This window comes from Salvelinus namaycush, chromosome 26, assembly GCF_016432855.1.
Source record: "Salvelinus namaycush isolate Seneca chromosome 26, SaNama_1.0, whole genome shotgun sequence".
In the NCBI taxonomy this organism is placed as follows: domain Eukaryota; kingdom Metazoa; phylum Chordata; class Actinopteri; order Salmoniformes; family Salmonidae; genus Salvelinus; species Salvelinus namaycush.
The window spans coordinates 28,750,135-28,765,445 of NC_052332.1; the positions used below are offsets into that span (position 1 = coordinate 28,750,135).

At 44.6% G+C, this 15,311-nt stretch overlaps 1 protein-coding gene across 6 annotated transcripts in view; it reads right to left on the reverse strand.

Annotated features, from left to right (window-relative positions):
- The window catches only part of LOC120021677 (sodium/calcium exchanger 1-like), a 45,572-nt gene extending 31,388 nt beyond the window's left edge, over positions 1-14,184 (reverse strand). For 5 of the 6 annotated variants that reach the window (XM_038965503.1, XM_038965507.1, XM_038965506.1 and 2 more), the window contains exons 1-2: positions 12,904-14,067; positions 12,169-12,686 (exon numbers count right to left, since the gene is read on the reverse strand). In XM_038965503.1, the coding sequence (XP_038821431.1) occupies positions 12,169-12,686; positions 12,904-14,049 (1,664 nt within the window). In that variant the 5' untranslated portion in view covers positions 14,050-14,067. Of the gene's footprint in view, positions 1-12,168; positions 12,687-12,903 lie in introns of all 6 variants that reach the window. The other variant, XM_038965501.1, reaches the window with a different exon arrangement.
- Positions 14,185-15,311: the final 1,127 nt, after the last annotated feature.

Sequence of the window (15,311 nt, forward strand, 5' to 3'; positions counted from 1 at the left end):
CCTAATTGTTTAACGTATACTGTGGGGGCGAGTGGCTGGGGGAGACAGAGATGAGGAGAGAGAGAGAGAGAGAGAGAGGACGGCTAGGGAAAAGGTGATCATGTTAAGGGAGCTATCTCTCCATCTATCAGCAGCCTGTCTTCTCTCTTTCTGCAGTGAAATAGAAAATACACCTCTCATCACATACATCTGATGCTGAGATATAAACTATAAATTCTCAACTCAGTGAATCTGAGGGGGTGGTAAAGACACAAGTATAGAGAGATAGAGACAGCGGTTAAGAGTGTTGGGACAGTAACCAAAAGGTCGCTGGTTTGAATCAACGAGCCGACTAGGTGACAAATCTGTCAATGTGCCCATGAGAAAGGCACTTAATGCTAATTTCTCCTGTAAGTTGCTCTGGATAAGAGTGTCTGCTAAGTGACAAAAAAAAAGTTGAAGTAAGCTCAGTGAAATTGAAATGTGTCATTTCCCTTGTAACATCGCCGCTCAATGCCAAACTGATTTCAAAGCAACAACACACAGAACTCTCTTTTACCACCATTAAAATATCTATACAATTATGTAAATGCAGTTCTGTTTATGAGTCCTAACAGCAGACAGCAGATACTGCTGATAGTATTGTGGTAGCAGTATTAACCTGGTACAGTAGCTGCAGTGGTAGCAACAATCTCCATGGTAAAGTAGCATAGTAACGGTAGCTTTGGCAGCACAATCCTGTGACGGAGATGAAGTCCCTAGTCCCTAATTACAAGCTCTCGTGAACTGCGACAGAGCATCCAACGTTGTGTTTGAGTTCCATGCCACATACTTGTGTATGCAGTGTTAATGGCCAAGGGGGAAACGTAAATAAGCCAGAAAAAATAATTGCAGTAGGGTGTGAAATGTACTGTATACGAGGGATGTTCAGTTTCATGCAGAAAAACAGTTGTGGTGTAGAACTGTAGAACCAGTACACTGCTGCATTGGCAATACTCCCATTAGTGTGTGGTAACAGAGTTTTGTGGGTACATGTGTGTTGTTTACGTGATACTATGTATGTGTGTTTTTTGTAGCATATTACACTCACTGACGTACAAAAGGCATGGAAGCACCCAGTCAGAGTCAGACACACACAGTAAATGTAGTCTGACAGTGGAAATGTTCGGCTGCTGTGGTGTGCTCTTTAGTAGGTCTCAGTGGGAGCCCAAGTGTTTGCATCAGCCTTCCACACTCTCAAATTAAGTCTGTTTCTATCGCTCTCCCTCCATCTCCCTAACGATATGTGGGCGGCTGTCTATTTTTGTCCACACACACAAACACAAGCTGGGACACACACAGGCAGTGGTTTGGCTAGCAAAAAAAAAGCTTTTACAGAAGAGTCAGTGAGACGTCACACACACCCTGTGTGTGATGACTGAATAGAGCATGCCAGTAAGAGAACACTAAACTGCTGCACTAAGGAGGGGTAATGAGAGATAAGCTACAGACTGTGATGTTACTGTACACAGATATTATTTGGATCCTCTCCTAAAACACACGGGCAAGAAAAAGAGCAGGACAGAGACAGGAAAGTCACAGAGACACAGTCAACAGATCCACATCAGATCTCTCTACACGGTCCTGAAGGCTGAAGTGAGTGAGTAAGTGAGGGAGTGATGGAGGGAGGCAAGGAGCAGCTGCTATGGTGTGTCAGAGGACCCTGGTGGGTAGCAGGTGAGGAGCTGGGGGTGCAGGTCACCCAACACTGCCTGCTGAGCATGGCCAGGTCTTCAATAACCACATAGACACAGGGCAGGGGTGCAGGGGAGACTTGAGAACATGACCCAGTTTTTTCGACAAACAGTGATTGACTACATGGTAACTCAGAATACTGTATTTTTCTTATGATTTAATTGTTTAATTGTATTTGTTTCCTGCTCTACTTATGCAGGAGTCGTGTGAAATAGTACACACCCTTTAACATTTCGCCATGGCCCAAAACATTCACAATGGAAATAAAATGAAAATACAACAAATAAATAAAATAATCTGACTCCTCTTTTCCTGATTTGTGACACCTGATACATTTCCAATGTAATGATGCTTTTGGTTTTGGCAGAGATATAGATTTGTTCATCACTGCCTTATGGCGTAAGGATTAGAGGCGATTATGTTTCTGTGCTTTGGCAAAAGACAGCGTGTGTTTGTGATCTGAGCGGCCATTTGATCAAACGGATGAAAAAAATAATCACACCGAAAAAGACAATACACTATAAATACTCATCAAAGCTGCCACCATCATGGGGAAAACATTTCCCCAGTCAATCTGTAATTCCCTTCATAATGAAAAATAATACAAGAGTTTTGTCTTCATTAGAGATGCCAGAATAATACTTGTTTCATGTGAGATATCCCCTCCCACTGGTGGGGTAATATCATCTGTCAATTAACACAACACGGTGTGTGTATGTGTCTGTACGTACATTACTAAATGTGTATGTTCATGTGTGTGTGTGTGTGTGTGTGTGTGTGTGTGTGTGTGTGTGTGTGTGTGTGTGTGTGTGTGTGTGTGTGTGTGTGTGTGTGTGTGTGTGTGTGTGTGTGTGTGTGTGTGTGTGTGTGTGTATTTCAGTCTTTTGGATGAATCCAGGGTAGAGGATTTGGTTAACACATCAAATAGACCAGCTAAACTGAGGCAAGATGATTATGTGGATAAGAACTCTGAATGTATTAAACACTATAGCTGCAGTATCTACAGTATGTTATTCCCCAGACAGTGAGTGTCCTAACTCATTTAAGTATCTGGGTAACAGAGTGTAATTGCTATTCCAAATGACTGACAGATGAGAGGCATGGGGGAAATATATGAGTTAGTACAGAATAAGAAATAACGACAGTGAGCAGAGGAACAGAGAGAGATGAAAAGGGAGAAGACAGAAAGAAACCTTTAAGACATCTACTGTAAAAATTCTGTGCTTTTCACCTCTCCCAAAGATATGGATTACTTAACAAGCCAGTGTGTTATTTTGCCGTTTGCAAATAACATCTTCAAAGTTCAGAGCTTTTTGTAACCTCTTTTAAAAACCCCTCTGGTGAAATTCAAACAGACTCATTTGTGTTCAAATAACTACTATAAACCGGGTAATTTGGGACCTGGATTTTGATTGGGTAAAAAGCATTCCAACTGTGTGTATATCAGACATATACCATGGGTATGAAGAAAAACTACTTGTTTACTGTTATTTTTATGTTGATATCCTGTTTATAATAGCAATAAGGCACCTTGTGGGTTTGTGGTATGTGCCCAATATACCACTGCTACGGGCTGTATCCAGGCACTCCGCTTCTCTTAAAAAAGAGAAATAATAGAAAAATAACAACACGAGGAATAAACGCACAATCAGTAAATAATAACTTGTCTACATACACAGGGTACCAGTAGGCAGGCCTTATTGCTTCTTGTCAATAGGGGGGCGCTGTTTTCACTTTGGAAAAAATCGTGCCCAAATTAAACGGCCTCGTACTCTGTTCTAGATCATACAATATGCATATTATTATTACTATTGGATAGAAAACACTGTGAAGTTTCTAAAACTGTTTGAATTATATCTGTGAGTAAAACAGAACTCATTTGGCAGCAAACTTCCATACAGGAAGTGAAAAATCTGAAAACGAGGCTCTCTTTCAGGGCCTGCCTATTCAACTGGCTTTTATTTATCGATATGTATGCACTTCATACGCCTTCCACTAGATGTCAACAGGCAGTGGAAGGTTGAATGGGGTGTCTAGCTTGATCTGAGGCCGAATAAGAGCTTTTGGAGTGACAGGTCCGGTATTTTGTTTGTTTTCGACGACGCGCGGGGGACCTCGACATTGTCTTCTGAAAAGCGTTCGGTATACACGGCGAATATCTCCGGCTCTGATTTTATTTGATACATATGAGATTTTTCAACCGAGTTTTATCAGTTTATTCAACGTTTATTGGGACTTTTGGAATTTTCCGTTCTTTGTGCCAAGAGAGGATGGGAATGTTCGCGCCACAATGCTAGCCAAGGTTGCTAATTCGACAGAAGAAATGGACATTCTAAAACCAAACAACGATTTATTCTGGAAATAGGACTCCTTGCACAACATTCTGATGGAAGCTCAGCAAAAGTAAGACAACATTTATGATGTTATTTCGTATTTCGACTCCTATTCTCCGCCGTGTTGGTGAGCGCTGTCTCACAATAACCCAAGCTGTATGTTGTGGTAAAGTTATTTTTAAAAATCTAACACAGCGGTTGCATTAAGAACCAGTGTATCTTTCATTTGCCATACAACAAGTATTTTTATGTAAAGTTTATGATGTGTTATTTGGTCAGATTTAGGTGAGTGTCCAAAATATCTCCGGACATTCTGGCGAATTGTTGCTACGTATTCACAATGTATAACCACGATTTGCAGCTCTAAATATGCACATTTTCGAACAAAACATAAATGTATTGTATAACATGATGTTATAAGACTGTCATCTGATGAAGTTGTTCTAGGTTAGTGATTAATTTTATCTCTATTTGTGGGTTTTGTGAATGCTACCTATGCGGTGGAAACATGGTGAAAATATGCCGTTGTGTGTTTGGCTATTGTGGTTAGCTAATATAAATACATATTGTGTTTTCGCTGTAAAACATTTTAATAATCGGAAATGATGGCTGGATTCACAAGATGTTTATCTTTCATTTGCTGTATTGGACTTGTGATTTCATGAAATGATATTATATGATATCCCTGTCCCGTTAGGCTAGGCTATGCTAGTCAGCTTTTTTGATGAGGATGCTCCCGGATCCGGGATGGGTATGAAGTAAAGGTTAACTAGCCCCTGACCCTGCAACTCTGGAGCAAGTGTGAGTGTATGTGAGTGCGAGTGCGAGTGCGAGTGCGAGTGCGAGTGCGAGTGCGAGTGCGCGTGTAAGTGTGTGTGCGTTTGTGTCAGAATGCTCAGGTGGTTATTGATCAGTGAAGTCATAGACCCAGGGTAGTGAGGAATATGCATGCATTGATTGCCCGTATAGAGCCTGTCTCTCTCCCAGCTCATCTGGTTATATAACTGGCCCCTTTCCCCGTTTCCTTTTCTGTTTCATTGCATTGTTTTATGCTTATTTTTCCCTCTCGGGCCTCAAATAGCAGAATAAACAACACAAGAGTGCAGTCAGTGCTCTACACACTCTGAAGAGCAGACAAAAACAAACAGACACACACAAACAAACATAGAAAAATAGAAAGGGGGTTTATGGAAACACTAATCCACAAATCTAGATAATTTTTTAGGATGGGAGGTTTGTCTGCAAATCCCAATGTATTTAATGGAGCTCAGAACTGGAAGGGAAACACATGCTTCAATTTTAAGCTCATTAGTTTGCCTATTAAAGTTGGCCTCCTCCTTTCCTACTCCTCTACTCCCACCGTCAAGCGCACACACACACACACACACACACACACACACACACACACACACACACACACACACACACACACACACACACACACACACACACACACACACACACACACACACACACACACACACACACACACACACACACACACACCTCAGATGAAGCCAACACATGCACCTGTCCCTCCACCCACTCATCTAACATGTATACACACCACTCTTTTCCCAGGCATTCTTACCAGCGCTTTTCACAGGCATGATTACCAGCGCTTTTCCCAGGCATGATTACCAGCGCTTTTCACAGGCATGATTACCAGCGCTTTTCACAGGCATGATTACCAGCGCTTTTCACAGGCATTATTACCAGCGCTTTTCACAGGCATGATTACCAGCGCTTTTCACAGGCATGATTACCAGCGCTTTTCACAGGCATGATTACCAGCGCTTTTCACAGGCATTATTACCAGCGCTTTTCCCAGGCATGATTACCAGCGCTTTTCACAGGCATTATTACCAGCGCTTTTCACAGGAATGATTACCAGCGCTTTTCACAGGCATTATTACCAGCGCTTTTCACAGGCATTATTACCAGTGCTTTTCACAGGCATGATTACCAGCGCTTTTCCCAGGAATGATTACCAGCGCTTTCACAGGCATTATTACCAGCGCTTTTCCCAGGCATGATTACCAGCGCTTTTCCCAGGCATGATTACCAGCGCTTTTCCCAGGCAATATTACCAGCACTTTTCCCAGGCATGATTACCAGCGCTTTCACAGGCATTATTACCAGCGCTTTTCCCAGGAATGATTACCAGCGCTTTTCCCAGGCATTATTACCAGCGCTTTTCCCAGGCATGATTACCAGCGCTTTTCCCAGGCAATATTACCAGCACTTTTCACAGGCAATATTACCAGCACTTTTCCCAGGAATGATTACCAGCGCTTTCACAGGCATGATTACCAGCGCTTTTCCCAGGAATGATTACCAGCGCTTTTCCCAGGCATTATTACCAGCGCTTTTCCCAGGCATGATTACCAGCGCTTTTCTCGTCACACATTTCAGGGTCGTTCCATGTCATTTTAGCAAACAATGACACCCACCATCTCAAATTGTTCTGAAATATTGTCTGCAGTTAGAAACAGATAAGATAAGCATTTCCTAGGTGAAAAAAAAGTGTAAATTCCCCCCCAAATTACAAAATTACATGTTGGTTTCCTTACCCTGTAAGCAGTCTATTGACAGCAATCATGGTTTGGTTTTGTTTACCTGGTGACTGTTGTAACATTTATGGTACAAATCCAATGCAAGTCAATAACCATGTTACCATCCACAGATTTTATTTGAGGAAAGTCATACAGTATAATTTTTTTAAATCACGACAGCTGTGATGGAAACAGAAAGTGACGGTACAATTTGTTAATTCGATATGGTGGGATCTTTTTGTGTCTATAAAACTAATTATGTGACAAATTGCAGCTGAAACAATTTCTTGCGCAATTGTTGATAGAATAACCATCATGTCGAGGTAAATTTGCAGTCAGGCGATGCTATGTCGTGTGGTCCTCCCACTACAACTTGAAAAATCATGTAGAACTAAGAAAGGATATAGCCCTTGGTTCACCCCAGACTTGACTGCCCTTGACCAGCACAAAAACATCCTGTGGCGTTCTGCATTAGCATAGAATAGTCCCCGCGATATGTAACTTTTCAGGGAAGTCAGGAACCAATATACACAGTCAGTTAGGAAAGCTAAGCCTAGCTTTTTCAAACAGAAATTAGCATCCTGCAGCACTAATTCCAAAAAGTTCTGGGACACTGTAAAGTCCATGGAGAATAAGAGCACATCCTCCCAGCTGCCCACTGCACTGAGGCTAGGAAACACTGTCACAACCGATAAATCTACGATAATCGATTATTTTAATAAGCATTTTTCTACGGCTGGCCATGCTTTCCATCTGGCTACCACTACCCTGGCCAACAGCTCTGCACGCCCTGCAGCAACTTGCCCAAGCCCCCCCCCCCCCCTGCTTCTCCTTCACCCAAATCCAGACAGCTGATGTTCTGAAAGAGCTGCAAAATCTGGATCCCTACAAATCAGCTGGGCTAGACAATCTGGACCCTCTCTTCCTAAAATTATCTGCCAAAATTGTTGCAACCCCTATTACTAGCCTATTCAACCTCTCTTTTGTATCGTCTGAGATCCCCAAAGATTGGAAAGCTGCCGCGGTCATCCCCCTCTTCAAAGGTGGAGACACTCTAGACCCAAACTGTTATAGACCTATATCCATCCTGCCCTGCCTTTCTAAAATCTTCGAAAGCCAAGTTAATAAACAGATCACCGACCATTTCGAATCCCACCATACCTTCTCCACTATGCAATCTGGTTTCTGAGCTGGTCATGGGTGCACCTCAGCCACGCTCAAGGTCCTAAACGATATCATAACCGCCATCGATAAAAGATAGTACTGTGCAGCCGTCTTCATCGACCTGGCCAAGGCTTTCGACTCTGTCAATCACTGCATTCTTATCGGCAGACTCGATAGCCTTGGCTTCTCAAATGACTGCCTCGCCTGCTTTACCAACTACTTCTCTGATAGAGTTCAGTGTGTCAAATCGGAGGGCCAGTTTTCCGGACCTCTGGCAGTCTCTATGGGGGTGCCACAGGGTTAAATTCTCGGGCTGACTCTTTTCTCTGTATATATCAATGATGTCGCTCTTTCTGCTGGTGATTCTCTGATCCACCTCTACGCAGACGACACCATTCTGTATACATCTGGCCCTTCTTTGGATACTGTGTTAATAACAAACCTCCAAACAAGCTTCAATGCCATACAACACTCCTTCCATAGCCTCCAACTGCTTTTAAATGCTAGTAAAACTAAATGCATGCTCTTCAACCGATTGCTGCCTGGCCCCGCCCGCCCGACTAGCATCACTACTCTGGACGGTTGTGACTTAGAATATGTGGACAACTACAAATACTTAGGTGTCTGGTTAGACTGTAAACTCTCCTTCCAGACTCACATTAAGCATCTCCAATCCAAAATTGAATCTAGAATCGGCCTATTTCGCAACAAAGACTCCTTCACTCATGCTGCCAAACATACCCTTATAAAACTGACTATCCTACCGATCCTTGATTTTGGCGATGTCATTTACAAAATAGCCTCCAACACTCTACTCAGCAAACTGGATGTAGTCTATCACAGTGCCATCCATTTGTCACCAAAGCCCCATATACTACCCACCACTGCGACCTGTATGCTGTCGTTGGCTGGCCCTCGCTACATATTCGTCGCCAAACCCACTAGCTCCAGGTCTTTGCTAGGTAAAACAATGCCTGGGCCTCCCGGGTGGCGCAGTGGTCTAGAGCACTGCATCGCAGTGCTAGCTGCGCCACCAGAGTCTCTGGGTTCGCGCCCAGGCTCTGTCGCAGCCGGCCACGACCGGGAGGTCCGTGGGGCGACGCACAATTGGCATAGCGTCGTCCGGGTTAGGGGGGGTTTGGCCGGTAGGGATATCCTTGTCTCATCGCGCTCCAGCGACTCCTGTGGCGGGCCGGGCGCAGTGCGCGCTAACCGAGGGGGGCGGGTGCACGGTGTTTCCTCCGACACATTGGTGCGGCTGGCTTCCGGGTTGGAGGCGCGCTGTGTTAAGAAGCAGTGCGGCTTGGTTGGGTTGTGCTTCGGAGGACGCATGGCTTTCGACCTTCGTCTCTCCCGAGCCCGTACGGGAGTTGTAGCGATGAGACAAGATAGTAATTACTAGCGATTGGATACCACGAAAATTGGGGAGAAAAGGGGATAAAATAAAATAAACAAAAAAACAATGCCTTATCTCAGCTCAATGGTCACCATAGCAACACCCAACCATGGCACACGCTCCAGCAGGTATATTTCACTGGTCATCAACACCTACTTTGGCCTTTCCTTCCAGTTCTCTGCTGCCAATGACTGGAACGAATTGCAAAAATCACTGACTTATATCTCTCTCTCTAACTTTAAGCATCAGCTGTCAGAGCAGCTTACCAATCACTGTACCTGTACACAGCCAATCTGTAAATAGCACACCCAACTACCTCATCCCCATATTGTTATTTATCTTTTTGCTCTATTGCACCCCAGTATCTCCACTTGCACATCATCATCTGCACATCTATCACTCCAGTGTTAATTCTAAATTGTAATTATTTTGCCTCCATGGCATATTTATTGCCTTACCTCCCTAATCTTCTACATTTGCACACACTGTAAATCGATTTTTCTATTGTGTTATTGACTGTACGTTTGTATATGTGTAACTCTGTGTTGTTGTTTTTGTCGCACTGCTTTGCTTTATCTTGGCCAGGTCGCAGTTGTAAATGAGAACTTGTTCACAACTGGCCTACCTGGTTAAATGAAGGTTAAATAAAAATTCCTTTTTTTTTTTTAAATGCACCGTTTTTTTGGCTGCCAGTACTTCACCACCCTGTGAAGTTATGATGAACTTCACAGGGTGGTGAAAGTGCACGGGCGAGGAGCTTGATGCCCTTTTCCAATAAATATTGAGGGTCTTAATTTGTATGCTAGTGACATCACAGGAGGTTGGTGGCACCTTAATTGGGGAGGACAGGCTCTTGAGAATGGCTGGTGCGGAATGGGTGGAAGGGTATCAACTGCATCAAACACATGGTTTCCATGTGTTTGATGCCATTCCCTTTGCTCCATTCCAGCCATTATTATGAGCAGTCTTCCCCTCAGCAGCCTACACTGAGTGACATGATGATTGGTGCTTAGCTGCCAATTAACAAATAAGAATGATCTTGCTCTTATCCATCTCATCATATAACCTGACTTGTCCTGTCCACTTTATCAGCGCACTGTTGTCTAGAGAGCAAGTGCAAATTGGGTTTGTGTGACAAAATCATCGATAAAGTAGAAAATGCAATGGAAACACATTGGACTTGTGTTCATTTGGTACAACTTTAATGCAAAAGTGATTGTAATGTGCACTACATCATCCCACACAGCCTTTTATCCGCAACAAGCCAGTTTTAATGGAAACAACCTGGTGAGAATCTTTTACATTTTTTAAAATAATATTCGCATGAAAATTGTTCACAAATTGGATGGAAATCTAGCTACTGGTACTTTTATTAGCATAATAAGTAACTGCCAACTAGCTCTCACAGTCTCACGTAAGAATTGGACGTTCATCCATGTTTCTCAAACATTACATTTAGAAGTGTTTAAGGTTACGTTTAGGCATTAACTCTGAATTTTGAAATTTAGGGTTAAGTTTATGCATTAGCTCAGAAATGTTAAGGTTAGATATTAACTCAGAATGGTTAAAACCTCTTAGATGTAAAGTCCCCTGTTTAGGGGATCTGCATAGTTCTGGTACCGGTTCTGACCAACATTTTCGCTTATAAATTGATCTGTGGACACCGTAGATCAACGCTCACTGTTGCCCCTAGTGGCCGGTTTCAAAGTCATCTCGCAACGTCCTCAGCAATGGATGGATGTCGAATACTGACTGAATACTGTATCACTGGTGACCTTCATTGATTTACACAAGAAAAAAAATTATACTTTAGGATGATTTTGACATGAAGCATGAAAATGCTCATATAGGTACCATTGACTTGCATGGGATTTGTGCCACAAATATATCAGGATGTAGGATGGGACATAAACTGAACAACTTCAATTACTAATTTCTCTGAACAGGGGAAAATAACCATCACCAAATTCGCTCAGAATACATTACATAGTATGAAGAGACAATACTCCAAGCCACAGCTCCATACTACTTCTCAGACATAGAGAACTGATACTGTATACTGGTTATTAGGGTGGGATTGGTGTGGGGTGTGGGGGGTCCGTGGGTGGCTTTAGAATTTGTTTTAATTTAGGTGCAATCAATTAGTTTAATTTCTCAGAGATCAAATCATATTTCAACAAAATAATGATGCAGCAGGACTGCTAATCTTATCTGTTTCTAACTACAGAAACGATTTCAGAGCAATCGTAGATGGTGGATGCCAAAATCCTCTTTCTTGTGCTTTTTGAGGTGGAACAACCTTCCATGAAGCACAAACACACACGCCCACACACCACTCTCTAAGCTCTCTTCCTCATCCGTCAGCCAACCCTGCCTACAATGAGAGACAAATGTTAAAACACACCGCTTTACACTCTCATCCCCTCTCTACCTCTCCTTACGCCCTCTTACCTCCTCTCTCCCTCGAAATCTATCACATTTTTCTATAGTCTAAATCATCACTGAAATCATCACTATCAGACAAACCGGTTCCATTTTCTAAACCCACTGCTTTTCCCTTTTCTCTCTCAGTCCCCTATTCTTTATTTCTCATCCTTTACATACTTGGCCACTATCTTTTTCTAGCAATATTAATTTAGTTTCATCCTCTCTCTTTCACTAGTCTCTTCTTCATGTCTCTATATTACCTTCTCTCTATGAAAATTGTGAAATCCCAAATGTCAACCATTACTTACCCATTACAATTAATGAACTCCCATAGAAAGTATAGTGTTCTAATATAGCTATGTGTATTTATCCCTTTCATCACTACCAATTCCTCTATCTCTGTCCTCCACACTGCATCCCCACTGTTAGATCTCCTGCTGTTTATCTCCTCTCCAATCCTTTTAAAAATATGTCCCATCTATGCCATAAAAATGGCCCATAGAATACTATGCTGAAATGTAACACACAAGCCATCAAGAGCAGCAGAGCAGTGGACAGGACAGGAAGTGGTGTTACTCACATGGTCTCGTCGTTCTGGAACTCCAGTTTCCCGGCCACCTCCTCGTAGTCCTCCTCAGCTTTGGCGGTGCCCTCCAGGGTGTGGTAAGGGATGGCCACTTTACCCCTGGCCCCAGACATCCGGTGCACCTTCACCTGCATGATGCCCACGCTCTCACTCACCCTCATCGAATCTACTTCAAACGTGAAGATGCCTGCGTGGTCATCGTCATAGATGGTTACCGTGGCGGTGTGGGCATTGCCGAGGGCGGCTTTGGGGGACAAGTGGGGGGAGAGGTTGCGCATGCTGCTGGTGGTGGTGATGGTGCTGGGCTCCAGGATAGCCACCTCGGCACGGTGCACAATGCGAGGGTTGCTGAGGTGCACGTAGAAGTGCTCATCCTCTTCAAAGATGTCGTCATCAATAACCCCCACGGTCAGCTCCTTCAGCGTCTCACCGGGTTTGAAGACCAGTGTGCCCTCGGCAAACTCATAGTCTGAGCCGGCATTGGCTGTGCCGTCCTCGGTCCGGTAGTCCACCTGCGTTGACCCAGGAACAAAACCAACTCAATGCCGATTTAATTTATTCATTAGACAGAAATAATTAAAATGTCCCCATGGCTAGATCCTTATCTCATCTAAAAACCTTTCCCATTATTACATGTGGCTTGAGTGATTGATTTTTAACATAATAATCTTTCCATTATACAGTATAATTAGTATCAAAGACAAATACGAGTTGCTTGTCCCCACTGACCTTGACTGTGCAGCCGCTTTCACCCCCATGGCGCCCAACAGACAGTTTGAGCGAGCCACAGTTCTCGAAGCACTGGTAGTGGGACGGTTCAAACTGCAGGTAAATCGTGTGGGGATCCTCCTCCTGTCCACTGGCCTCATGGCAGCTCACCACCTTCCTGGCTTGGTCGGCAGCATGCTTCTTCAGGATGTTCCCAGCACCAATCATCATGCGTGTGGCCTGGATGCGGTAGAAGGCCCTGCTCTTCTGCTGCTGGACCAGAACCTGGTAGTTGGCCATCTCAATCAGCTGCTCTGTGTCCTTGTCTGGGTGCCTCTGTTTCAGCTCCTTCAGAGTGCGGGCCATGTCCCTCCGAGCTTCATCCTCCTCTGAGCCCATCCCCCCGCCCTCCTCCACCCCCTCCAGCATGCCGTCCAGCACCTCCTTGGGGTGGGGGTGGGAGTTGCCCCCCTGGCCATCCATCTCCATGTCCATCTTGGTGAACATGCCGTCTCCCTCCGTCTCGATGATGATGCCGCGGGCCTTGTCGACACGGTAACGCTTGTGGATGTACTTGTAGAAGAGCAGGCGTCGGTCTGCGACCCAGGCCTGAACCACACAAATGGGGAAGAACATGAATGTGAGCACGGCCTCCCACACCTCCACCTCCCCCGGGGAGATGACAGCCAGGATCAGGTAGAGCCAGATGTAGGCGAAGATGCTCCAGGTTGCCGTGACAAAGAATACCCTCAGGTGCTTGATCCTGCGTGTCTCGTTCTCTGGCACCACGTACACACAGAGGGCGATGATGACGAACATGTTGAAGGCCGCGCTACCCACAATGGTGCTGGGGCCCAGGGAGCCTGCCTCAAACGAGTGGCCACACACCTCGATGACAGACAGCAGGATCTCTGGGGCAGATGAGCCTAGGGCCATCAGGGTCAGGTTGGATACTGTCTCGTTCCAGATGCGTACGGTGGCTGTGGTGGTCTCTCCGTTGGGCTTCTTGATGGTGATCTCTTTCTCCTGAGAGGTGATGACCTCAATAGAAGACATGAAGCGGTCGGCGATAATGGACATGCCCAAGAACATGTAGATGAGAGCCACAAAGTAGACGATGGCCCGCGCCACCTTGTCGCCCACTGACGGGTTCTGAGGGTTCCACATGGGCAGGACCACGCCCTCAGAGCAGGGGTCTCCATCAGAGCAGTTGCTGGGCGGGCTGCTGGGTGCTGCTTGGTCTGAGCCGGCCTGGGAGAGGTGGGTGAGCTCCAGGAGGAAGAGGAGGAAGAGGGACGTGGAGAGGCAGGAGGCGGTGAAGGGGTGGACAAGGCTCAGAATGCGGGTGTGTAACATGCCGGCGTCCGGACATTCGAGTCAGCTGGCTCCAGAGATCAGCCCACTTCACATCCAACGTCTTAACAGACACCCCTGGAAGACACAAGGGAAGAAGTGTAATGAGTTACAAGAAAGACTAGCACAAGCAGAATATTGATTGTTAGCTGCTGCAGATAGATCATTGTAAGGTCCGCATGTCCTCGTCTTTCCCTAAGGCTAGGTGCTCTAGTGGTCAATCACAATGTGATGGGAGAGTTAGTTACAGTGATAGTTTATTCCATCCCATATATCTGGTTCATTAATTGAGGCCTGGATGACAGTGAAAACCAGCAGACCAAGTGAGTAGATCTCCAGAACCTGAATTATCGACTGCTGTTTTAGATGTTTTTGTAATTTAACTTTTATTTAACCAGGAAAAGCCCATTGAGACCCAGGGTCTCTTTTTCAAGGCAGACCTGGCCAAGAAGACAGCAACAAACAATACATTAGAGAATTAAAACATACAACAATACAACAACATGATCCAGCCTAAAAAGAAAGCATTTACACTCCTCTGTAACAGTCTCCCATCAATATTTTATGTTCATTCAGTGATACTAACATATCTAGATGAAGCATGGATTGTAGATTATTCCATGTGTCTGGTGCACAAGAAGAGAAGGCAGTCTTGCCTAATACTGTGAATGTCCAGCGGACTTTAAATAGCAACCACCTAGCAGACCGGGTATGGTAACTGTGGGTGCTGAAGGAGACCAGACTACCAGAGGTAAAGAGTGAGTTTACCCAAAAGGGCTTTGTAGATGAACACATACAAATGTATCTTTCTGCGCATATGAAGTGAGGCCAGCACAGTACAGATGAGCACCACTGTTGTTTACCAACCTGAGTAAATCTCCTCTTTGGCAAATAAAGCGCCACAGCCAAATGCACTTACCGTAACCCTGTTTCTGTTGTTATTGGTGTTACAATAGCAATTGCTGCTGCTGTAGCTGATGCTGTCAACCACTACTTTAATACTTTAATTCTCTGAATATCACATTCAACAGCTCCTGTTTCACCCCTTCTCTGTTGTGTGACTGACTTCCTATTGT